This window comes from Mytilus trossulus, chromosome 2 (genome assembly GCF_036588685.1).
Source record: "Mytilus trossulus isolate FHL-02 chromosome 2, PNRI_Mtr1.1.1.hap1, whole genome shotgun sequence".
Taxonomy (NCBI): Eukaryota; Metazoa; Mollusca; class Bivalvia; order Mytilida; family Mytilidae; genus Mytilus; species Mytilus trossulus.
Window position 1 is genome coordinate 96656673 of NC_086374.1, and position 27595 is coordinate 96684267.

Sequence of the window (27595 nt, forward strand, 5' to 3'; positions counted from 1 at the left end):
GCCTGTATACATTTATTTCCTTGGTCTTCTTCATGTGAATACAGTTTTATGCATTTAAACTAATTTTCAGTTTATGTGTAACTTTTTGGTTCCATTAAATTAAGAAAATTCTGAGGAAAAGTGTATTTTCAAGAAGAGGATGGTCCAACTCTTGATCTTTTTATGAACATGTTTTTTATGCAGATTTTTAATGTTCTACCTTATTTCAGACATTATAGTTTATTTCTTTTTTTTAAATTTAAATGAAAAATATTCTTTATATATAGAGAATAATGATGTTAAACATTGATTATATATGCAGCTGGTCAATCATGTGATTCTCTTATCTTAAACTGTCTGGAAAGAGGCGGAGCTTTGTCTATATTTAATTACTACATTATAGATGTTGGTCAAATCTGTGACGTCAAACTCCCGCCAAATACCAAGTTAGTGTTGGACAGTTCACATATAATGCAAAATTTACAACATTAGAGCATCAAAGACACAAAGTGTGTGGTTCTATTGATATAGTAATAGTATCAGAACACTCCTGGGGTGTTCCCAGTGGAATTTTTATATTTATATTGACATTATAGAGGTTTTAAGGGGGAAATTCAGTTTTTAGGTCATTTCTCAGAACAATTTTTCATGAGAATTGTAATGAAAAAATGAAAATAGAAACTTAATGGGTACCCCCTTTGGCTTGACTTTGATATATATGATTAAAGGGTGTATTTTCTACAATACTGTGTCCCAGTTTTTGGATAATATGCTTCTAAATGAATTTATAGGTCTCCAAAGATGAAAGATGAAATGAGGTTTGGAACCCAGCAGTTAAATCAACATATCTTCTTACTGGAGGCAAATATCAAAAATCAAAGACACCGTTTTGTTGATTTTACATGGTTGATTAAAGGGATGAAAACAAATTTTTACTACCATTTTACATGAATGTGCCATTTTGATCTAAGTTGAAAGACCACTTTTTGGGCAATCAGTTAAAAAGGGAAACCCAGCTATCGGCCTTTGCTAGAAACAACAAACGAAGAACACATAAAGTAGACATCAAATGCTCCTGGGTTATAAATTTTTGAAAGCACACAACCCTCCCCTAATCTGGGAAAGTGGCGTTACAGTACAACATAAGAACACACAAGGACTAGCTATATATGGTTTGCGTATACTAGTATTATCAATGGTATTTGTATAATTTTATAGGGTAATGAGCTATATTTTAAGATTAATCAAACCGAAACTAAATTTTTAAATAGATTAAGAAAGAGTTATATTTCAGCTTTAAAATGAGTTAAAGATTCTAAAAATCCATTGAGTAGTTTTAGAGAAATTAATCTTTAAAGACTGTTGATTGGAGTCAGAAAATTCTGACTGTAGTGCTAACTTAATATAAGGCTGTATCAAAGATTAACATTCTTGTTATTCAATGACTTTGGATATGAGCTGATTTATAGGAGCCTTTTGTTCTTTTATTGTAGTTTGTTGAAATGGTTTTTTATGTGTTTCTATTTTCTCGTTTTTTATATATAGATTAGAGCATTGGTTTTCCTGTTTGAATTGTTTCACAATTGTCATTTTTGGGCCCTTTATAGCTTGCTGTTTGGTGTGAGACAAGGCTCCATATTGATTATTGAAGGCCAAACTTTGACCTATAATTGTTTACTTTTTATCAATTGTGACTTTGATGGAGAGTTGTCTCATTGACACTTATACCCCATCTTCTTATTCATATAACAAAAAATAGGCAGAAGAAAGGGGATATTTTCTATGCCATACCTTCTGTATCTGACAGCAGGGTATTCCCCTAATGTGGCACATAGTGTGGCTATTTGTTCTGCACATCTTTCCAAGTTGATGGTACGTCCAGCGGTACGTAATGGGTTATAATAAAACTGAAATGTTTCTCTAGAATCTAAGGAGAAAGTCTGTGATTCTGACGGGAGGAATGCTATGTTTATTTCTTTTAACGTCTTGATGAACTTGGCTGATGATGATTTGCATAACTCATTAAACAGCTCATCTGGACATGCTAAAAAACAAACCAAATAGTGTTAAGATTTATCAGTATGATTTCAAGTATAATAACACAACTACTTTGATTCTTTTTAAACATGTATTTTTACATCTATCATGTCTTTGTTTATGAAATGCATTTTAAGGAGGTAGACCTAGGTTAAGGGAAATAACTCTTAAAATCATCAGTACGTTTGTGTCAACCATTTTCATAAATATATTCTAAGCTTCTATGTTACATAGATTATTTTCAATCTGTTTCAGGTAAATGCTTAAAATACGCTGATGAAACTTGACTTTTTCAAACATATAACTGATTTAAAGAGTTATCTTCCTGAACCAAGGTCTAACACCTTAAATGAGAGAATCATTATCTAACAGGTTCTTGGTATTGTCTATGCTAGTATTAAAACATAGACAACAACAAAACTTCCAGAAAAAATCATTAAAAACATTCATAAATATATAGAAGACAGTAGGTTGACTTAAATAAAGGCAACAGTAGTATACCGCTGTTCAAAACTCATAAATCTATGGACAAAAAAATAAAATTGGGGTAACAAACTAAAACTGAGGGAAATGCATTAAATATAAGAGGAGAACAATGCCACATTATTCAAATGTGACACACACAGAAACAGACTAAACATTATACAAAATCCTATGAGAATAACAAATATAACATCAAAACCAAATACATGAATTTGGGATAGATAAGTACCATGACACGTCTTATAGCAATGTGAATTCACACTAAAAAATTAGAGAAAACAAACAACACAACGGAAACACAACGTTAAAATGTAACACACACATTAAAACTGATTATTTCCAATTTAATCTCTTTAAAGATACATGGCTTAAACTGATATACTTCATCAACATCATTGCTAATACAAATAACAATAATTTTGTACTAAGGACAAAATTAAATTTAAAGTTTTTCATTTTATCTATATACTCTTCAATGAAATGTCTAATACTATAAATACCTTCAGTGAAAAACACATGAGCACTTTTATACTGTGTGTTGTTGGGATTCTGGAAATCTACCATCAGAGCACGTACTGACTAAAAGTTGTAAACAAGTTTTTATTTAATAATGAAAAAAATCATTGCATTGATTTTAACAAGATAAAATTCATTATAAATATAAGCCTGATATCTTTGATTTGTTCAGGGGCTATTTTGTCAATAATCTATTATTTTTTTTTTTATCACTTACTTCAAAGAATGATATTTTTTTTTAATTTCAGATTGCAACATAAGAATAAACATATATTTTGTATGATGATCTTTTTTATAAATGAGATAAAAATGTTGATGAAAATTTTTGAAGGTAAAATGATCTACAATATTAATAGAATAATATTAAATAACTAAGAATATCAATTTATTACAAATAAAAATTGAGACTATGTTATCAATGTGTTGTCTTAAAAAATTCTTTTCTTGCTGTAAAATCATATTGGCTTTTTGTGTATAGACTGCATAGTACTGACATATGTTCTTTTGTAGTATGAAAGATACAAGATTAGTACATTTTTATGTTAGAGTATTAATCTTTTCTATTCGAGAAGAAAAACTACTTAAACATGTAAGTGTGCGTAACAGTTATCCTTTTTCTATTTGAGATGCAAGTATTTAGATTTACCTTTTCTATTGGAGTCAGAAGATATACTGCTTCAAGTAAAGGAAGTGGTTCTCTCCTTTTATTAATGTCTTCAACCACTGTATTAAAAATAGTATACATAAATTAAACAAGAATGTGTCCATACATGTAGTACATAGTTGCCCCATCAGCACTATCATTTGCTATGTTCAATGGACCCTGTGAACAATCTCTAATTTTGCATTAAAATTAGAAAGATCATATCATAAGGAACATGTGTATTAAGTTTCAAGTTGATTGGACTTCAACTTCATCAAAAACTACCTCAACCAAAAACTTTAACCTGAAGCATGACAGATGGATGGACGGACAAATAAACGAATGGAAGGAGGATCAAACCAGATAATATAATGCCCATAAATGTAAATTCTGATCTTATTTTAATTATTTCAAGATTTTTTGCTATTGCAAATGTACAGTGTAATTAAAAGAATTAACAACAACGTTTTTATTTTTATTTTAATCTTTCATTTTTTTCAAGCAATCAGATAATCAATAGACAGGAAATACAATTGTTTAATTACATAAGAAATCTTGCATACCTTGACTGTCGCGTGCCGGCATAGATCAGAAGGATTAGGGCAATGAATTACCTGGTGTGACACCGCATCACTCCAGACTGGGAGAGATGTCGCTAATACAATCAACAAAAGGTAACAGATTTACTCGGAAGTCTGAGGAAATGCTCCCAAATTTCTCAGAGAATTTAGGGAATGATGTCCGAGTTTTCTGGTGTCACACCAGGAAAAAACTTGGTGTATGGAGTTTGGGATGGCTTTCACGATAATTGTACTGTAATTTAATTTTGGAGCCTTTGGACCTTAATCTAAAACTCCTAAAATCAATCCCCACCTCCTTTTGTGATAATAGACCTTATGTTAAAATTTCATAGATTTCTGTTCACTTATACTCAAGTTATTGTGCAAAAAACAAGAAAAATGCTTTTATGGGACCTGTTTAGGTCCCTAATTCCTAAACTGTTGGGACTAAAACTCCCAAAATCAATCCCAACCTTCCTTTGGTGGTAATAGACCTTATTTTAAAATGTCATAGATTTCTGTTTACTTTTACTAAAGTTAGAGTGTGAAAACCAAATGTCTTTGAATGACGACGACGATGACAACGACCCCAACATGATACCAATATACGACCAAAATATTTTCAATTTTTGTGGTCGTATAAATACCATAATATTTTATAAACTTACATGTGATTCCCTCAGACATTATCTCGCACATTCTACAACAGCTTGAGATCATCCGTTTGCTAAGCTGGTCCACCACCAAAACCTTCCACTCATTTGGTTTCTTGACTGCCAGGATGACATCATTTGTAATCTCTAAATAAACAACAATTAGAATTTACAAAATGTCTCTCATAAATACTTAAATTTTTAATTGAATGATTGATTAACATGATTAAAAGATTTATTATTGTTTGTTTAATTACATAAAAATGTATCTAATATCATACCATAATTCAGGACAACAGATCATGCAGATGGAAACGATGTCAAGGGTCAATGCAATATTGGCTAACAAACTTCCCGCCTCCCCCCCCTGCATAGAGGAATTTCAACCAATGAGGCCTTGATGGGTCCGCCTGGTAATACATGTATATAACATGTATAAGACAGACACAAGTTTTCCCATAAAGTATTTATACGTAGAGGGACCCCATCATGGCATGCATTAATTAAAACACCTATCTTGTTACTTTTTACATAAAAATATTATATGTTTGCCAAAAATTATTCATGCTACATGAATGAATGTATGTATGAACCTAGATCGAATCTATTTGTCTTACTTAAATTATTACTACCATACATAAAATATTTGGTATGAAATAGACGCATTTCCACTTGTATGCAAATTTGGTGAACCCTAGTCAAATCAGCAACCGGTATAGTCAAATCTGCAACCGGTATAGTCAAATCGGCACCTGATGTAGTCATTCCGCACCCAAGTTAAATATATGTTTCATATATATTTTTCATCGGTATCATAAGCAAAAAGAATAAAATAAAGAAGGGGTTGTCCAGAAATATTGACTTATAAACATTTTTGGGGGGTTTCAGTACATGTAAGTTCAACTTAATGGAGTTTAATAAGTGATATCAATGAAAGGGACTGATAGTTTTTCTCCTTTTATTGCTTCTTAGTTTCTCCTGATTAACAACAGCTTCGGTAAAGTCTTGTTTGTTTTTATTGCCATGTAAGGGCATTATGTTTTTCCGTCTGTGTGTCCCTTCATTTGTTCTTTTGTCCGTCTGTCCCACTCTAGGTTAAAGTTTTTGGTCAAGGTGGTTTTTAATGAAGTAAAAGTACAAACAACTTGAAATTTCATACACATGTTTCCTATAAGATCTTTCTAATTTTGAAGATTTAAATGCCAAATTACAGTTTTGACATTCAATTTCAGTCTGCTTAACATAGAAAACTATTGTGAGAGTCTGGCATCCATGTACATATACTATTGAAATGTTCTAGTTTTAGAAGAAAAAAACATCAATAACTACCCATCAAATATTATAGGATGCCCTATAAACCAGGGGCCAATTTGACTTTTTCTAAGGGTGCAGATTTGACTTTTACCCCCATTATGTAAAATCACACAGTTCCCATAATCTTTGACATCACAATTCAAAATAATTGTTGCCAGACATCAGAAGGTTATTCAGAGACAATCTCAGATTATTCAGAGACAATTTCAGATTATTCAGAGGCAAAATTCAGCTAAATACCAAAAGTAAGTGGGGATAGGAGGGGTCCTGATCCCGAAATCCCAGGCTTCAAAACACAAATCCTGAGGTCCTAAATTTAAATAAATTGAAATCCCCACATCCCGAAATTTGAAAAAAAGAATTCCCGCATCCTGACACTTATTCCGAGATACACTGTAACTCTGACGTCCAATGTTTCACAGTGACCACTCAATTTCGGCATTTTGCCTTTCATTTTCAAAGATTATCACTTGACCACGAGAAAACAGTGATGATTTATGCAAAATTGACCATAATTGTTCATTTATGATGCAAGTTATCTAAATGTCCGAGAGCTTCCGATTACAACGTGGTCTGAACTAAATGCTTTATACCGATCTCCTGAAAAGGAGGTGAAAAATCGTGGTTGGCTACTAAATGTTAAACAACGATTTCCTAAAAAGGAAGTGAAAAAATATAAATATTTGCATATTTTGAGTCTTGAGACCAGAAACTATCTTGTGGGGGTCTCAATGGGGGGTCCCAACCCCGGATCCCGCTTACTGTTTTGTCAGATTCCCGTATTCCGCTTACACTATGAACTTAAGCAATTTTCATTTTTTTGTCATTTCCCAAGTCCCGCTAGACTTTATTTCCCGTTTTCACAACATAATGATTTGACTTTCCCAAGTCAGGCTTACCAAAAATCATCAATCCGCGTCACGCAGACCCCAATGAGACCCACTCTCGTACCTTGATGTGCATTGGAAGTGAAATTCAAAATGTTGAAATCGATGGGTCTCTTTGAAAACTGTTAAAATATGGAAAAATAAAGGTTGGCAGTTAGGTGAAACTTAAGAGATAAATGAAAAATGAACAGATTAATGCCCAATTTATATTATTCCAAGGCCGTCAGTCGGCACCAGAAGAATCGAAGCAGCACATCTATTTTTGGTAAGCAAATATCCACTTTTTGATATGGGACGAGCTCTGACATCCCACGACCCCAGCTGGTCTGGCAAAACAGTCGTTGGATGTCAGAGAAATCTTGGACTACTTGACACTGCCATAGGCTAAATGTCATAGGGTCAATCCCGAAAATTATCCTGAGCTTAAAAACATTCATTACATATGCAACCATACTGTTGCACTGTATGAAGTTATAATGTGAAAGCTAACACAAACAGATTAACTATGACAATATACTTAGAAATCTCTGAAATATTTCTAAGGGGTGTGATTCTGTATTCTGTATTCTGTAGGTGTCGCTGTTGACACTGGATTGTCTCCCTTGTAATTTTTGAAATCTCGCGTGTATATATATCACTCTGGTAAACCACTCACTTGTACTTTAAAATATATAATTTTAGGTGGCAACTACGCTTAACATCATTTGACAAAATTTAAAAATATATACATTTATTAATTAAGGGAAAAAAAATATTTAAAAATAAAAAAAAAATAATATTTCATTAATCAAAACGGCGCGACTCGCAAATAAAGTCACCCAACAAACGCATTAGTATTTCATTAGAGACGGATACACTGTCGTTTTTTTCCATTGACAATAAAAGTTCCAAATCAATATGCAACGATCCTGTGTTAAAGTATATCTCATGTATAAGTTTTTGTCTTGCCTCTTCATAGTTTTCACAAAATAATAAATAATGTTCCACAGTTTCTAATTGACCACAATCACACTTGGGGTCAATATTTTGATTGATTTTGTTTAGGTAATTTTTTAAATAATATCCGGATCTTAAATTTCTAATAATTTTTGCTGTTTTATGATCTGGATAATCAAATGTTGATTTATTGCTGACAGTCTGATGAAAATTGTAATAAAATCTTCCTGTATCACTGTTATCCCATCTGTATTGCCACTTTTTATTTACTAAAATTCTTGCTGCTGTTTTAATATCTTGTTTAGTTACTGTGATATGAGCTTCTTTTGGAATTTGATTTGCTTCTTTGGCTGCCTCTTTAGCTAGTTTATCAGCTATTTCATTTCCTCTAACATCTGCATGTCCTGGGGTCCAATCAAAATTAATTTTTATACCATGATGTTTTTGTATTGATTTAATAAGTGAGATAATTTCATGTGAAGTGGATCTGTGATTTACGATTTTCCAATTTAAAGTTAAAATTCCTATGGCTGACTGACTGTCCGAAAATATTTTTACTTCTTCTATAATTGTTTTATTTTCAATTCTGCTAACATAATCTAATACCAATTTTATTGCAACAAGCTCTGCCAAAAGAATTGAACCCCTTTTTGAAACGGGTTGTTTCAGTTCAATTTCTTTATTTTGGAAAATTACAATTGCACCTGCTCCACAAGGTCCTGGGTTGGATTGGCAAGAACCGTCTGTAAAAGCAACAACTGTTGATGGAGATACTGTGTTAAGTTTGTTTACGATTAAATTTTTTCCTGAGATTTCTTGTTCTTTTGTTCTATTTTTTGAGGAACCAAGAGTACGCCAATATTCTGGTGGAGATTTTGAAGCTTGTAAACCTTGAAATTGATATTCTGGCTCTATGTCATCAATACTAATATTTGTTTCTTCTCTCATGTTTTCTGCTTGTTGCAACATTAAGCCTAAAGGTGATATGAACTTGTCCACTGTTTCTTTGTTTTTCCATTCATCTATTTTGTTTCTGATAGGGATTTTGGTTGAATATGAATTTAGTCGTGCAATATCTCTAATAGCCATTTCTTCTCTTCTAAGATCTAATGGCAATACTCCTGCCATAACTTGTAATACTTCCAAACTGGCTGTTGCAGAAACTCCAAGACAAATAGATAAACCCTTTCTTTGGATGGTATTTAATTTTTTTAAGTGTTCTTCTTTTCCTGTTTGCCAAATACAGCTTGCGTAGAGAAAAATTGAACCTATAATACTGTTGTAGACTTGAATGAGAAATTTTGTTTTTATGTTACCAATTCCTTTTATTTCTCTTAAAATTCCTAGTGATTTTCCAGCTTTTTTTTCTATGATGTTGATATGTTCACTAAAGGTAAGTTTTTCATCCAATGTAACTCCTAATAATTTGGGATTAGGGTTGTATTTAACTGGTTGGTTTCCTAACACAAGGTGTACTGTTCCTGGATGCTTTTTATTTCTTGAAAAAATGCAGTATTCTGTTTTATTTGCATTAATATTTATTCTCCATTTTTTGCTCCAATTCATGATTGTGTTTAATTCGTCTTGAGTTTTTAATCTTATTTCCTCTAGATTGTTACCAGTATTCCAAAAGGTACTGTCATCGGCAAATTTACATTTTCCAGCCTTTACTTTTTCAAAAAGGTCAATTACAAAGATATTAAAAAGTATTGGTGAAATAACTGACCCTTGTGGGAGACCAGTTTCAGTCCTACACCATTGTCCTTCATGTTTGTTTACTATACATCTGGAGTACCTTTCATCTAGAAATGCCTGTATCCATTTCCAGGTTTTGCCTTTAATCCCATATTGGTGTAGTTTCACCAATAGACCCTCCCTCCAGACACTGTCATAAGCCTTTTCAAAATCAATGAGAACTGCTAACGTAAAATTATCTAAATTAAATCCATCCAGTATAGACTGTGTTAAATTTAATAGTGCATTAGTTGTAGATCTAAAATGTCTGAAACCTTCCTGTTCAATATCTAAAATATTTTCAGATTCCACATAACATTCAACTCTGGTAGTGATTATTCGTTCCATGGTTTTTCCCAAAACACTTGTTAAACTAATTGGTCTGTATGAAGATGGATGATTATAATTAGATTTGCCTGCTTTTTTTAAAAATTTTACATTTGCCCTTTTCCATTGAATTGGTATTCTTCCTTCTGTTAATGATTTGTTGAAGATGTATAATAAGGTTGATATGAGTGAATCTCCTGCATTAATAATTAGTTCTGTAAAAATATTGTCTGGTCCTGGTGCAGAGTTTTTCTTTAATTTGGCAATGGATCCCTCTAATTCATCTCGACTAATTTCTTCATTCATATACCCTTCTTCTTCAGCTTCTTCAGATAGAGTGATGTTGTTATATTTTTCCATTATTTCAGTGTAAAAATCATTATCAAAATTATTAGCATTTAAATGATTGCCTTTAAAAAAGGTGTCTTCCAAAATTCTTTCTTTGTCTTTTTCTTCAAAGAGTATATTTCCATTTGAATCTAAAAAAGGTAATACGAAATTATTTTCATTCTTTCTAGTTAATTTTTTAAAATTTGACCATTTTTCCTTGAGGTTTTTACTTCCATTTAATTGAGTACACAATAAAGCTGACCATTCATCTACTGCCTCATCTTTTGCATCTGTAAACGAAGATTCTGCTTCCATTAGTTTGGTTAAGTTTGTTGGTGTGTTTTTTAATTTAAAATTTCTCTGGCATCTATTGAGCTGGTGTTTCTTTTCCTCTACTGTTTTATTCCACCAACATGGTTTATGGTGTCTTCTGATATTTCTTGTTGTTTTAGGGACTATGTTTTCCATGCACAGCATCATTTTGTCTTCAAAAATTTGGTAAATTTCTTCCATTGATTGATTGTTAAAAAATTCTAAATTCTGAAATGATTCTTCAGTGGCAGTTTTCCATACATCTAGGTCTGCCTTATTGATATTAAATTTTGGGGTTTCATTTTCTGAAGGAACTTGAGTACTAGTATTTGTACAAGAATTTAATTTAGTAAAGATTGCAATATGATCCGACTGTATATTTTCCTGACTGAGTGTTGTACATTCAATGACTTCATTGTGTGATCCGAGTTGTGACGAAAAATCGATCAAATCTTTCAAAATAATGTGAGTGTCCTTCGACAACAATGTTTTCGTTCTAAAACTGTAAATAAATAAATTGGAAAAAGTGTTGTTATTAATTTGACAGAATGTTTTTCATATATATATAATGCAGATGTAAACATTGTAAAGGAAATGAAATCTGTTTACTTTCGTGCACTGCTATTTTCAGCGCCATCTTGAATTTCTAATGTCCCGCACTGAATAATTAACCTATAAAAATAATGAAATTGTAGAACTTTTCGTGTCAAAAAAAATCTCTCGTGAATTAAATCCACAAGTCCATACGTATGGAATCCAACAAATGACTGATAAATGCACAATAGTCGTGTATCAGTTGTGTTTTGATAGCCTCGTTCCGAGGAATGAAACGGGAAGTGATGAATGATGCTAAAGGAAATGTACTCTTAATCTACTTCAATGTTGATGAGCGTTCAAATGGAAGATACTATTTTAGAAAGGAGGATCTATGAGGTTGAGAGAGTAACCCTCTTTGAATCGAATCAGTAGGATGGATAAACCAGGTAAACAAGAATCATAATTCTTTGCTTTCGTGTGTTTTACATGTTCGCCACCCTTGCATTGGTTTTGCAACTGCAAGTACGTGTTTACTCTCATGAAAGTATTTATAAATATATAAGCTTTTAAGAATAATATCCGTTAAGCATTATCTTATTGTCAGTTAATTCAAAAAAAAATCATTGATCCAGATTCCTTATCGGATAAATGATGCTGCTGACACCAAACAGTCTTCAATTTTATTTTTAAGAGGGTAGTAAATGTCCTTTGGCCTTACTGTCAGGTGTCAAATGGTCATTTTTCGGCTAGCGTTAGCCTCAAATTGTTTAAAAATCACTGCAAATTGTCAAGATTTCTTCATTGTGATTCGTCAGAGGTCTCAAATAATTATCGTTACTGTTTTGTTAGCAAAACATTGACCGTGATTCTCAAAATCAGTCGCTTCTTTTATCATGTAAAATGTTCATTTTATCATCATACACAATAAATTACTGTAAACGTCATTTGTCTTTTAACATGTTTAAGGGCTAGTGCAGTTGTCACTAAAAATTTAAACCTAATTGCTAAAATCTTTGACAATGGGTATGATGTTTGATGGTTACGATGAAGTTCGATGGTCACAATGAAGTGCATTGGTCTATCGCTGAATTGGAATGGTCAGTTAGCTGAAGTGCAATGGTCTGTACACTGACTTATGTGCAGTCTTTACCATAAGCCCCTAGTCATGCTAGTTGGATGTCCCAGACTAGTAAATATTGTTTGGACTAGAGAATATTTTCATATTTTATATAGTCATATAGGGACTGTACGTCAAGTTTTGATATTAAGTTTTCAGAATAGTAGATGAAAAAGATTTTGGCGCATACTGAATGTGAGATGGTTTGTGCTGAAATGCGATGATCCTAAGACTTTAAGCGATTGTCATTCGAAGCATATACATTTTGTACATTGTTTATAAATGATAGTTTAAAATCTACAAACAGGCAATTACATGTACCATGATGAGTAGATTTACTAATAGTTGGTATGCATATTTAGGTTCATTATTATCTGTATATATATGACTGTCCTTAAAAACAGTTGTATGCTAAATTAGAGATTGCCTTATTCTTTTTTTGCATTATGTATATATACAAATGTAAATGTAAATGTATATATGATGGTACATGTAATATTTCATCTTCCGTGTCCGATGATTTAAAAAAATAGTTAACTGCTTAAGAATCTATGCTTAATGTTTATATGAAGAAATCTAAAATCAAAACAAAGAGGAAGAGGAAGTGAACTGTTGCCTCCTGAACTAACTCATTTAAAATCAAGTTCAGTGCAAATTTTTATTTTTAAATTGAAGGTCATTTGCATATATACAAATGTAACATCAACATGCACTTGACCTGATATGCATGTTGTATAAATTTGCCATTTGACACCCAACACCAATAAATACAGTATACTTTATCTATCTGTCCTAACTTGGAGAAAGCTCTTATTGTAATTTGAAAAAAAAACATTAAAATTAGCCATCTTAATTACTTGTATCTCAGATCTGTGACACTGGTCTCCTTTGAAATTCCCACCAACAGTAAAACCCTTGCCAAAGTTCAAAAAAATGTAGGCCTGTATTTGGATGTTTAAAAGAGGTGTTTCATTTAAAGTGCCACTCTGCAGATTATTGAATCCTTTCAAAATCTTTTAGAGTGGTCAGTAGATGGCCTGTTATTCTTATGTACAATATGCAGTTAAAGTTGTTATCCAGTGGCAGTCAAATTTCTTGTGCCTTGAAGCTCTATCCCTAATTTTCCCCATGCAAAACCTACCCTCTACCTACATGTATTTACTACTTTCTAATTTCATTTGAATTTTTGTCCTGAGTATACATGAAGTTATTGCACGGGATGCTATATAAAGTGACAATAAATAAATAAATCTATCTATTGTATTTTTGGAATTTATGGATTTCTGTTTTGTTATGGCCCTGCCATACGTGAGGGGCATTAAATATACCCTTGTCTGTCTGTACGTACATAGGTACGTCCCAAAATTGATATTCCTTTTGTTACTTGAGTTTGCCTCAACCAAATGTTACGAAACTTATGCACAATACTTATTTCAGCAAAACACAGATCAAGTTTAAATTATGGTGGCCTCACTTTTACTGCTCTAGAGTTATGCCCCTTTAAAATGGAAAAAATGACACAATTTTTAGTTTCCGTTCTCTCACTTAAGTTTGCCTCAAACAAATGTTATGAAACTTATACACAATGCTTATTATCACAAAATACAGATCAAGTTTGAATTTTGGTGTCACTATAACCGTTTTAGTGTTATGCTCCTTTATCAACTACAATGATGGACAAAGGAAGATAACTTCAATTCTAAAAATTAATTTTACCCAACTACAATTATGCATAAAGAAAGATAACTCCAATTTAAAAAAAATAATTTATCAATCACATCAACAAGGGTGGTAAAGGTGGCCCCTGGACACGGAAACACGTGGAAAAAAAATCGCAAAAAATGAAGCACGAGAAATAAAATCGTAAATTTTAATGGAAAAAGTAAAATAATATATTAATTAGCCGTTCTTAGAAATCATCTTGTCATTATTAAATGGACATGATGACCCTGCAGTCACTTTTAAGGGTCCGCTAGTTACAACTGATTTGAAAGAAAAATATTATTCATAATAATTAATTTGATAGCAATTTAAAATATTCTGAGAACACATAATTTAAAACAATCTCCGAATTGAATTTGAATTTAGTCCCAGTTTACTTTTAAATCAAATGCAGGACAAGCACTTGAAATTAAGAGTACCTACACAAATCATGGAAAATAAATAAAGGAGAACATGGGGCACGCCTGTCGAACCAAACACAAGAAAAGAGAAATAAAACCTCAAAACACGAAAACACATTAAATAAATAGGCCGAAAACGTTGCACGAAAATAACCCTTTACCACCCTCATCAACTTCAACCAACACTTTATACAATGCACTGAAAAAATTAAAACTATCTTAACCCATCAGTGCTTACAAGCACTTTGATTTATATTCCTCAGTTTTGTCCCTTTATAACCTAATTACATGATATTTTGTTTCCCTTCCCTAACTTTAGTTTTTCTCAACTAAATTTAATGAATTGCATATATAATACTTATTACCTCTTGACTCATTTGAAATTCAAGTTTTCACTTTTGGAAGCGTCACTTTTACAGATCTTTAGTTATGTGACTTTATTATGTTAAATGCTAGCAGGGGCATCATCTATGTCCCTATGGACACATTCCACATTTATTTAATTTGGAATTATGACACATTGTAAAACCACATGGAGAAAAGTTAAATCTGTAGATAATGATTTTAAGTTTGATTTTTTTCTTGTATTTTTAGACAATAGTGTTTTTCTATGAAAAAAATGTATTTTGGCAGTTAATGTTTTCAGTGTTACATGTATCATTTCCTTTTCTCATCTTTATTTAGCAACATTGAAGCATATACATGTATATAAAATGTTATTTCATTTTGTTAATATTGTGATGTAATAATTCAAGTACCTCCCACCAAAACAAAACACTTTGCCCACATGTTTTTTTAGGCTATATATATACTTACATGTTATGTTATAAGTTATGTTGTATGTAAATTCAGAAGTAAGCAGAGCACTTGGTGTTAATTATACAATGATTGATTGATTGTTATTTTTTTAACATGTTTAATGCCACTTTATACATATTTGTCTATAATAAGGCTGCTAAGTTTGTATTGGCCAGCTGAGAGGCTGGAGATTATCCACAACCTTGGGTAGAAAATTGGCAATTCTAGTCAATAAAGATTGTAGTCGATCACAAACCCACCTTGCCACAAGCAGGGTTTATCTGTGCACCTCAGTTAAAGCAACGTGATTTTTTTGTTAGAAAATCTTCATAGAAATGAGTTTTGCACTCATGAATGATGGCAATTTACAAAATGTATTTTAATTTACACTTGATGGACCATCATGGTTACAGTAACATGGTTACCTATTGACCTTCACAGATATAATTGAGTTAATAATACATGTACAAATGTGTATTACATGTACTTTTCAGTTGACCTAATAGCCTTGTTGATTTGAAAAAGAAAGTGAGGTTGATTGAATATACATTATTTCCAGTTGACCCATTACATCTTCTAATGATTTCATAACCCTATAAGAATGATAAGGCCGTAAAGACTAGCTTTCAGTTACTGTGAGTACTCTTAGCTTTATTCTTTGCCTTTCTTGTGTTTTTTTATGCCCCACCTACAATAGTAGAGGGGCATTATGTTTTCTGATTTGTGCGTTCGTCCTTTGCTTGTATGTCTGTATGTCCCCCTTCAAGTTTTTGATGAATTTGAAGTATAATCAACTTGAAACTGAGAACAAATGTTCCCTATGATCATGATGATATGACCTTTATAATGTAAATGCCAAATTAGATATTTGACCTCAATTTCACTGTCCACTGATCATGAACATGAAAAATACTATTGTGAGTGGGGCATTCGTGTACTATGGACACATTCTTGTTTGGGTATATTTTTGCTGTGCATGATTCTTTTGATTCAAGCCATTTGTAACTGATTTTACAGTTTGTTCTTCTGCCTCTATAACACTAGATGTTGTTCTTATTTTAAGCTCTATAACAAAAGCTGTTGTTCTTATGTTAAGCTCTATAACACTAGCTGTTGTTCTTATGTTAAGCTCTATAACACTAGCTGTTGTTCTTATGTTAAGCTCTATAACACTAGCTGTTGTTCGTATGTTAAGCTCTATAACACTAGCTGTTGTTCTTATTTTAAGCTCTATAACACTAGCTGTTGTTCTTATGTTAATCTCTATAACCCTAGCTGTTGTTCTTATGTTAAGCTCTACTTCAAACAGATTGTGGAGAGGGTTGAGCACCCACAAACAGGTAAACCTGTTTGACCAGGCGTCTTAAATATAGTTGCTGTTGTTGGTTGCTTTAGGAATTTATCTTTGTTTAATATCATTCAGGCATATGATGTCAGGCTGTTGGTTTTCTTGTTTAAACTGTTTAATATTTTGTCATGCTGTTTGGTTTTATATAGCTAATAATTTGGCTTCTATATTATCTGTCAATTTCCATGCTTTATTAATTACAAGTTTGAAGTTGTGCTTTATTTTTTTTTTAAATTCTATTTGTGCACATTGTATATATATATATACTGCTTTTCAGTTGCTTTTTAGTTGATTTGAAAATGTCACTGGAGCTTATATATAGTCTGTTTTCTGAATAGCGACTTTCAATAAAAAATTGTATTAAAAAAAATCTTGCATTGTAGTACATGTACACAATGTATACAGTTTGGATTTTACTCATGGTTGAAGGCCTTTAGGTGACTTCTAGTTCCTGGTTCATACTTGTTATCTCTGGTGGATAGTAAAAATAGCTGTGATATTGGCAAACTGGCTTACAAAATATATACTTTTCAGTTATCAATTATATTACCCCATTGGTCCTCACTTCTTAGTCAGGTACCGGTAATCAGATATTGGGTTTTTTTGTTTGCTCATGAGATGATCCCCTGTTGACCCTCACAGACTTGGGGGATTAATGATTGCTGTTACAGAATCCAGGTTGTGTTTGCTCATTAGATCCCCCCTGTTGACCCTCACAGACTTGAGGGAGTAATGATTACTGTTACAGAATCCAGGTTTTGTTTGTTCATTAGATTCTCCCTGTTCAGTGTTGACCCTCACCGACTTGGGGGAGTAATGATTACTGTTATAGAATCCAGGTTTTCTTTGCTCGAAAGATGATCCCCTGTTGACCCCCACAGACTTGTGGGAGGAATAATTACTGCTATAGAATCCAGGTTTTGTTTGCTCATTAGATCCTCCCCCGTTGACCCTCACAGACTTTTTTTTTGGGGGGTGGGTGGGGGGGGGGGGGTGATGATTACTGTTATAGAATCCAGGTTTGTTTGCTCATTAGATGATCCCCTGTTGACCCTCACAGACTTGAGGGAGTAATGATTACTGCTACAGAATCCAAGTTTTGTTTGCTCATTAGATGATCCCCTGTGTTGACCCCCACAGACTTGGGAGAGTCATGATTACTGTTATAGAATCCAGGTTTTCTTTGTTCGAAAGATGATCCCCTGTTGACCCCCACAGACTTGTGGGAGTAATGATTACTGCTATAGAATCCAGGTTTTGTTTGCTCATTAGATCCTCCCCTGTTGACCCTCACAGACTTTTTTTTTTGGAAGGGGGGGGGGGGGGGGGGGTGATGATTACTGTTATAGAATCCAGGTTTGTTTGCTCATTATATATTAGATCCCCCCTGTTGACCCTCACAGACTTGAGGGAGTAATGATTACTGCTACAGAATCCAAGTTTTGTTTGCTCATTAGATCCCCCCTGTTGACCCTCACAGACTTGAGGGAGTAATGATTACTGCTACAGAATCCAGGTTTTGTTTGCTCATTAGATGACCCCCCTGTTGACCCTCACAGACTTGGGGGAGTAATGATTACTGTTATAGAATCCAGGTTACAGACTTACAATCAATGATTATGACTCACAGAACAAACGTTTGTTGATTTTGATAATAATTCCATTATAATCGTCTGTTAGATCAATAAGCTTCAGCACAAAAACTGATTCTTTTATATATATATTGATAAAAATCCTGGAGCATAGATTATTGCTGAGCAAATATCAAATATCTATTTTTTTAAGGGCAAATTAACACTTTCTGTGTCCTGCTTTTTAACCTTTTTATTTGAAAGTCTTAGGTAGCTAAAGCTATTGTCATTGCACCTGATCGGCTGATGAGATGGAAAGATATCACATTTATAACTGTTGAGAGTGAAGAAATGTCATAGCACAGGAGATGCAATATCAGACAGAACCAGTTTATTAAAAGATTTTTAGATCATATATATGTAAATTGTTTTGTGCTTCATAAGGAGCTGTTTAGTCAAACGTTCTTATGCTGTGCTGTTATACATCTGTACAGCATTGTCCCAGGTTACCGGGTAAGCAAACTTTGAGTATATAACATTTTCTGGAATGTGAGTCAGTCTGTCTATAAGTTATAACATGTTTAAGTTGGTTTGGTCTGCCCATATAAGGTTAAAGTTTATGGTAAATTAAGGTTTTAGTTTAATTAATGTAGGTTTAAGTGTTCACTGTTATTTTAAGGTTACTTTGTTGTCACCTGGGGTTGTCACATTAACCTGATACATGTACATGTACCTTGTAAACATGCTCATCATGGTATGGACTGATTAATAGGAATGCCAAATTAGGGCTTTGACCCAGTCACTGATGAGTCTTTTGTAGACGAAACATGCATCTTGTTTGCACCTGATCCCAAGGGTGACTGGGGTATAGAAATATGGTCACTTGGTCTTCTCCCGACCGGCAGTAAAACGCTTGCCGAAGTGGGGCGTACGTTTGGCTGTGCGGGATGTATCAAGTTCGCAGTCACGTCCGGTCAGAAGGGGACGTTAAATCCGATGCCTCGTGTAAAGAGAGCGCCATGCTCTTTGCACGTTAAGAACCCTTGCAACAACTCTTTGAGGGGTCCGTAGGTGGCCTGTTGCAAGGCAAAATTTCTGTCCCTATCCAAAATACCCTCCTTTTCCGGTGGCAGTCCAAATTTCTCCTACCATCATCCCAGATGGCCTCTATTGTATCAACCTACCTATTGTATTTATTGTGAACTTGTTCTCGTCCTGAATATGCATGAAATATTTGCCACTGGACGTTAAGCAACCAACAATCAATCAATCAATTGTTTGCACCTGTCCTAAGTCAGGAGCCTCTGGCCTTAGTTAGTCTTGTATTATTTTTAATTTTAGTTTCTTGTGTACAATTTGGAGTTAAGTATGGCGTTCATTATCACTGAACTAGTATATATTTGTTTAGGGACCAGCTGAAAGACGTGCCTTAGGGTGCAGGAATTTCTCGCTACATTGAAGACCTTCTACTGTTGTCTTTCTATGGTCAGGTTGTTGTCTCTTTGACACATTCTCCATTTCCATTCACAATTTTATCTTGTGTACACATTTACAAATGTACTTATCCTGGTACATGTATCTATGATGAGTTTATTTTAACTTCTCTGCATGCTGAATGTTAGAATTCTTTCATTATAGCATCAGTCTTAAATCTATTTTAGAATCTCAAAAATGACTCAATTGATATACATGTATTGGTATGTAACATAATACAATGTATTTCGAACATAGTCTACTATTTGAAGGTTCAACCATAACTATAAATACATGTACTCTGTGCAAAGTACAAATATGATATGAACAAATGCTCTTTGCACTTTTTGAATGTTTAAAAAGGTTTGAAATTGACAACAACTGGAAGGGTGGATAAGGTTTAATATTTATTTGTGACAGGAAAGAATTATATAATGAAGTACCAACTGCTTTCAGGGTGGGATGAGAGTTTTACAAAATCTCACAACACTCTTTGCAATCTAAAGGTCATTGTTTGCCAGAAATAAGCATTTTTTGAAAAAATCAATTAAAAAGAGAACAAAAATGAAAAATTGAATATTGAACAGGAAATGATTTAAGTTTTAAATTGGATTTATTTCATAAATTCTTCAACACAACAATTGATTATTTCCTGTTTACTTACAAAATTATTTAAATCTTTTAAGTGAAAGTATCTCATTTCAGACTACATGTATTTGAGTTTTGATTAATTGAATAGGTTTGAAATTGTTTTTAAAGTGAACCAGTTATATTTTAGCAATAGTATCGTTTTCGGTCAGCTGTTTGTAGTAACATGTGACTATTTAACAAACTAAGAGGGATCATATGGTTTATAAGACAATCTGTCTATTCCTGTACTTAGACATGGAGACATAAAGTCACTCTTTAACAATATCCATTATTACTTGGTTTTTCCAGCTGCTATTTTTATCTGAGTTTGAGCCCAGCTCTCAGCAGGTGCAACGTTTACTGACTCCCATCTTCGTTGACCACCATTGCCACTTTTTTCTGCAAAAGGTTGATGGTTCTCTCAGTGATTGCTGCTTCCTCCACCAACAAAAACTGGAGTCTAGTATATGGCCAAGATTGTTTAGAGTGGCATTAAACAACAGTCAATCACTTTTTATCCAGAATCTCTTAGCCAGTAACATGATTTCAAGGAGAGTTTCTCAAAATCATCTTGATCTTGGCGTTTCTTCTCAGACCATAGCTAATGCCAGCCCCTAGATAATAAAAGTCATTGTCAATTATTATTGCAATATAGATCTGTCAGTGCATTGAATTTTCCTTTATATGTTAGACTTCTGTTTAGCATCAGAGTTTATATAAACATCAAGAGCAGAAGTCTTCCTGATTTTAAAAAAAAAATCAAAACATGAAAGACTAACAGGATATGTATTTGCTTCTCTTCAATGACTTCATGCTCTTGTTATTGATCACATTACAGACAGCTGATGATCAAAATAGATAGGGCTCACTTAAAATAGAAATTTCAGTTTTGATTTTGAGGTTCTTTGAGGATAACTATCAAACAGTTTATTTTAAATTTGTGGAACCATTCATATTTTCTTTATGTATAATTATGCTAGGAATGAATGACTTTTTGATATTTGAAACTGTTGCTGGAGTTTTTGAGTTGTGTACTTACTGAATATTTAAGTCTACTAATTATATAATGTCTGACAAAGGCCCATGATTGGTAAAATGAAATAAGGTCTAACATCATGCAGTCATGTACATGTACATTATATATCTGGTCTAGGGGTACATTTTTTCTTTATATTCAAGTGTCCACACTAAAATTACCACACACCGGTTAATCAAAATTCTTCCAAAGACAAGCATATTGGTCTCAATTTTTATCCAGAATCTCTTAACTTGTGACCAGATTTCAAGGAATCTCTTAACTTGTGACTAGATTTCAAGGAATCACCTTTTATCCAGAATCTCTTAACTTGTGACTAGATTTCAAGGAATCTTTCACAAATTTTCTTGATCTTGGTGTATCTTCTGTTAAGAGTCCAGTTGGGATACCCCACAAAAGTTGACCAAAGTTGGTATATTTTTCTCAGATTTGTTCTGGACATTTGGTCCTATTTTAATGGTTTTGATATAATTCAGGTATTTTCACACTCAGCTTTCACAAAGTTTGTCTGTTGTAGATGATATGAATCACAGGTTATCTTGTCTCAATGATAAATATTCCTGTATCATCTGTCTATTTCTCATCCGGTGCTCCTGTGGTTTTGGCATAACAATATATAGATTATCAGGTATTAAAAATAGCATTGGGTATATCCTAGCTAGTTCTTTCAGAAAATATTAGTTTATATTTACACGTTAGTTTGGTAGTTCTCATGAATGATAAGGTCCGTCTAAATTTTCTTTTATTTCTTGATTTTTTATGACATTATAAAGATAAGTTCTACAGTTTTGGTTTGGTAACAATATAATCCATTTTTGCAATCCCCATCCCCTATACTTTATTTAGACCAGGGGCGTATCCAGCTATTTTAAAAGGGGGTTTACGTTCCAACCATTAACATATGTCCCCATTCAAAAGCATTGATTGTCAAATTGGGTTTCCCACCACTAAACCCCCTGGATCTGCCACTGTAGACACAACAATACAATTAAACCATTGACTGGAGTACCGTGCTAGTCTATCATTGGCCTTTTTCAGATAGCTCAGGTGTTCAATAGCTATCTTCCTTCCTCCACAAATGAAAATTTGAAATTCCTGCTCTAAAATAATATTCAAAATTTCAAATGTATATATGTTAAAATTACAACATCCTTTTGAAAACTAAACCTTTGCACTATGGTTAAGTAGCTATATATATATATAGGTACCTTGTAGATGCATACTGAAAGCAAGAAGTACACAAATAAAAGTTGTTCAAATTTTCCCCTGCAGATGAAAGTAACCACCCAGCTAGTTTGGATTTTTTTCGCAGGTTGAGGTTATTTTGTGTTTAAAAGATTAGAAGTGCTCTCAATTGTTTTATTTTTTGTTTGCTTTTCAACATCATAGTCTCAAGCATTCCTGATAGAGATAAATACAGAAACATGTGATCCCTATCATTCTGATGCTACTTTAGATAAGATAACAGAATTCAGCCTCGGCCTAGCTAGATTCCATAGGTAAAACTTTATTCTCTCTGAGTATGTGATCCCATAGGTAAAACTTTATTCTCTCTGAGTATGTTAATGAAAATCAATTTAACACATCCCCCATGCAATGACACTAGGTACATTTGTACATTCAAGACCAATTTAACACATCCCCCATGCAATGACACTAGGTACATTTGTACATTCAAGACCCTATTGTCAAACTGCTAGAACCTAAGTTAGAGGCTTCTATTGTTTTTAGCCAGCCTTTAAGGGTTAATTTTCCTTGTATATATAGCTATTCCTTTGGTTCACAAGACACATATTTCTTACATGATGTCTTTTATTCTAAATCTCCTGCAAAGGAAACTTGTTAGAAAACAAACGCCACTCTATAGCAGAATCTTCAACTATTTGAAGGAGGCTTTTCCATGACAGAAACAGAAACACTCAATGAATTAAGCACTACAACATCCTGAACATGCATGAAATATATGCCACTGGACATGAGGCAAACAACAATAAATCAATCATAAGCACTACAACATACTGTAACTTCTTTAATATCTTCTAAGTTTGGTATCTTTCAAGATCATATTCTGTTTATTATCTCTCTTACTTTGTTATTAAAAGCCTAAAACAGTTTGATTAGAGCAGGTTTTACAGTATGACTACAAAGTAAAGTTTTGATGAAGTAAGGTTTTACTATAGTTTCCACAGATGCTATGGTTATCTTGTCTTGGTAGATAAGACAAACGTTGTAGGAGCATCAGATGTGTATTAACATCTGTTTTGTATATTATACTGTATACTATTGCCTCTGACAGAACCATTTCAACTAAATTTACTTAACTCTGTCAAGAACAGTCTCTAGATTTATTGATTAATTTGGCTGTCACACTAGACCTTTATTTGGCTTATTGCACATGCAAGCTTTGCATTAACTATGCTTATGAAAATTATATTTGGATCTTTTAAAAGTTATAAAGTAAGTGATACTGGTATAGCTCATCATTGTCAATGCTTTGCAAAAGAATATTGTGAAAATTGACATTTTAAAAAGTTTTTTCAAATTTTTGATTTAATGAAAATTAGTTTTAATTCTTTGAACAGGTAAGACATTAAAATTATGCTTTGCTTTATTTGCACATATATATGAACAGGAAGGGGCTAAGGTTGAAAAGATACACATGATTTTTTTAACGAAAAACAGGATTATAAAACCACATTTTTTTTAATTTTTTTATTTTTTTTCGAAGATCCCTTTAATGAGTTTTTTTTTAATAGTCTTTTACACCTTTGATAATAAAGAAGAAGGATAATTTACTTTGTAATGATGGTAATTTACAGATATAAGACTTAGTTAAAGTATGACAATATAATACATGTAATATTGGAAAATGCCTTAAGTTGTTAAATGCAAAAATTGTCAGCTTTAAAGGGGATTACTCTTCACACTATTTTTCAGCTATTTTCTTTACAGATTTCTAAATTGCTGCAATGCCATAAATTTTGAGGTTATATCTTCGTGTCATTTCTTGTAAAAACAGTAGCACATGTAACGGATTTGTTTAGAATACATTGATTTTAACAAGTATATTATCGACAGCTGTTTTCTATGATCTTTTGTATCATAATGGTTTTAGTCTGACTTCAGGTGACAGTTGTCAAATGACCTTGAACTATTAGATTCTGTAAATGTACAATGTTACTCTTCAGCTGTTACCAAAATGTTTGGAATCTTTTTTATCAAATACAATGAAATCTGTACGTTGTCCTGAAATATATTAAGAAACTAAGTTGTCATACATATTTATAAAACTAGAGAAGGACTTAGAAGGGGGAATAGGCCCCTTTTGTGGGAAAAAATTGGTTGATTATATAGAGATTCACTGAAGCATGATTGGAGTGAGCCCCCCTCTTTAAAAGGCAGTCAGTGGGCCGCTCATGAAAATATCTGAATCCGCTACTGACATGACTGAAAGCCATATATTTTGAAATATAAAGTTTTTAAGCAATACTATATGACAAGTCATTTAAATATGATTGCAATTAAAAAAAAAATTTAATACATTGTAGGAGCATGTTCTCCAATCATAATGAATAATTTTCTGAAATAATCAACACCAGTACCCAGTGCAAATACTTTTAAATAATTGTGAGTGATATTTTTCTTTTTCTGGCTAGCTAGTTTACAATACATATGTTGAATTTTTCACAAATACATGGCCAGTTTTTTTTCTCCAGCACAAATTGATTATAAGAAAATTCACATGAAATATAGATTAGCTATCAGATCAGTACAAATCAAGTTACTTATCATAGTTGATTAAGAAAAGATTGATTTGAGAAAGATACAGTTCTGATATGAATATTTTATCAAGTTAGAACAGTGCACTAACACCTTCTCATTTAATTGGTTGTTAACAAAGTTCATCACAAGGTGAAGATGAAATCTTTGTAAATGATACAGTTAAATCTTGTTATTTTGAATGATGTGAAAGAAAAAAGTAGATGAAGAGAAAGTGAAATGAAGCTTTGGAGCAAAAGAAGAAGCTGTGAGAAACAAGAAAGGGGAAGGAAAAAATAAAAATGTAAAAAAGGGGGATGGGTAAAACAGAAGTAAAAGCTAATAACATGAATAAAACAATTTATTTGAGGGAGAAAAAAAACAGAATACCTATAATAGAAACTAGAAAGTATTCATAGGGTTGATAATGTAATGGAAGACAGGAAGATGAAGGTTTAGCTGGAGAAAGAAGGTGTGAGAAAGAGGGAGAAAGAGAATATAGGAAAGTAGAAAGGGAGATTGAGAAAAAGAAGTAAAAACCAATACTGCCACTTATTTACTATGATAAAAACAGGATTACCTATATATATACTTAAAAGTTTTGTAAATATTTGTTCTCAATCTGAACATGTGAGACACTGAGCTGGTAAAATTGCAGGAGTTAATAACTTAATACTAAATGAATTTAAACAAAGCCTTGTAACTGCTGCTTCCATTTTATTTCATTGTTAAAGAAGTTTAATATCAATAATATTTCAAGCAAGTTGAAGATGAGAGCTTCTGAAACTTCTTTGTTGAAATGTGGGTTAATAGTCAACAAATTAAGAAAAATATTCTTGTAACTGGTCTTTAGTAACCATTTTGGGAATTTGAATTGAACTTTACCTCTTAACCTTTACCTGAATAATAAGTAAAAAGTATGTGTAGCTCAAATGCATCAAAGAAATAAATAGTAACTGTCCTCTTTCAATGAAGGAGTTATACGCAGTTAAAAGTTGATTGCACCTGATTAAAAGAAGACAAACTTTGAGTGCATATTTTGAAAAAAAATTATTAGAGACAACTCCACTATCCCTGTACGAAATTACATTGTACACTTGATATACTTCAAGAACAAGATATAGAGTTATCTTTCTTGTGTTAGAATGATGAACTTTTAGTGTTCATTTTATCTTTTACCAAGGAAGTGTTAGTACTGTTCAAGAATAAATGTTTATTAAAGGGATTGTGTGCAGCACCCTGAGTTGGTTTTACATTATATTTCATAAAAAATTACAAATTTTCATAATTTAGAAAAAATTGTAAAATAATTTCTTATCTGATTTCATGAAAGTTTTATGGAAGCAGAATTATCATGATTAGTTGAAAGTTTTTATTTTGATTTCTTATTATTTATGAATTTTGTTGTTTATTTTATTTTATGTTATGAGTTGAATATGAATTTGCAGTACTTAACATCAATTAAATAAAATGGCCTTGAATGTTTAAGTATTAATTATATCTGTTGTGTTTATGAGTTAATAACTTAATAAACGCTTAAAACTTAAGTGACATTTATTAATAACTATTACATCAAATGATGTTTGTGCAACTCAGTCCTGATATAAATATGATTCTGAGAATTACCACAAATAATTGTATAAAATACGATTTTTAGAATAGCCCAAAATAATTGTATCAAATCATAATAATAAATAATTTTAACAAATTCCGTCATCAAATTGACACTTATTTATAAAATCAAGTGGTTTAGTGACTCAAATCCTGTGGTCATACAAATACGATGATGTTTTGATTGAAGATTTATTTTACTAATCCAAATATGTACTATGTAACCAATGAAGATGAAGAAATTGATGAGTGATGAAACTGATCCTAGTACTGGGGGCTTCCTCGGTGATTAATTATATAATAGTGACGAGGTTGATGACAACATTTAACAGTTAGTTAGGATGTAGGAGTTTAATATGGATACCACACATACAGCTGGCCCAGGTAGGACATTTTATCCAAACCTGGAAAACATTTTAGAATACATTAAAAAACTGTCCCTGTAAAAGATATTGTGTTTTAGGGGTACCGTGTTGAGAATTGGTATGCAGAGTTGATAGGTTATTTTTTTATGGTTACCAATTTGATCTCAACTTGATCATGTTTTCTTTGATGTGCAGGGGCGGATCCAGACATTTTCAAAAGGGGGGTTGGGTTCAACTATATGTCCCAATTCAAATGCATATATCATTAAAAAAGAAGGGGGGGGGGGGGGGTTCCAACTCTGAAACCGACCGTCTGGATCCGCAACTCATGTGTTATGTTGGAAAATAATATCTAACATTCCTATAGACCAACCAACAGTTCTTTAGACCTGGTTTTGCTATAATTTTGAAACAAAAAGTTTATCAGCATGATAAATGGAAGTGGGTGAGTTCTAGGGATTGTTTTAAGCGTTCAGTAAGGTGATAGTCTTTGCTCTGTGTTGAATGCCTCATTGT

At 32.6% G+C, this 27595-nt stretch overlaps 2 protein-coding genes across 19 annotated transcripts in view; one reads left to right on the top strand and one right to left on the bottom strand.

Annotated features, from left to right (window-relative positions):
- The window catches only part of LOC134708460 (syntaxin-binding protein 1-like), a 37301-nt gene extending 25778 nt beyond the window's left edge, over positions 1 to 11523 (bottom strand). For all 12 annotated transcript variants that reach the window (XM_063569010.1, XM_063569005.1, XM_063569006.1 and 9 more), the window contains exons 1-5: positions 11321 to 11523; positions 4887 to 5018; positions 3662 to 3738; positions 3000 to 3078; positions 1771 to 2023 (exon numbers count right to left, since the gene is read on the bottom strand). In XM_063569010.1, the coding sequence (XP_063425080.1) occupies positions 1771 to 2023; positions 3000 to 3078; positions 3662 to 3738; positions 4887 to 5018; positions 11321 to 11348 (569 nt within the window). In that variant the 5' untranslated portion in view covers positions 11349 to 11523. The remainder of the gene's footprint in view (positions 1 to 1770; positions 2024 to 2999; positions 3079 to 3661; positions 3739 to 4886; positions 5019 to 11320) is intronic.
- The window catches only part of LOC134708458 (rap guanine nucleotide exchange factor 1-like), a 56549-nt gene continuing 40386 nt past the window's right edge, over positions 11433 to 27595 (top strand). For 3 of the 7 annotated variants that reach the window (XM_063568989.1, XM_063568992.1, XM_063568994.1), the window contains exon 1: positions 11433 to 11694. In XM_063568989.1, the coding sequence (XP_063425059.1) occupies positions 11682 to 11694 (13 nt within the window). In that variant the 5' untranslated portion in view covers positions 11433 to 11681. Of the gene's footprint in view, positions 11695 to 26902; positions 27099 to 27595 lie in introns of those variants that run through there. The other 4 variants (XM_063568988.1, XM_063568991.1, XM_063568990.1 and 1 more) reach the window with 3 other exon arrangements.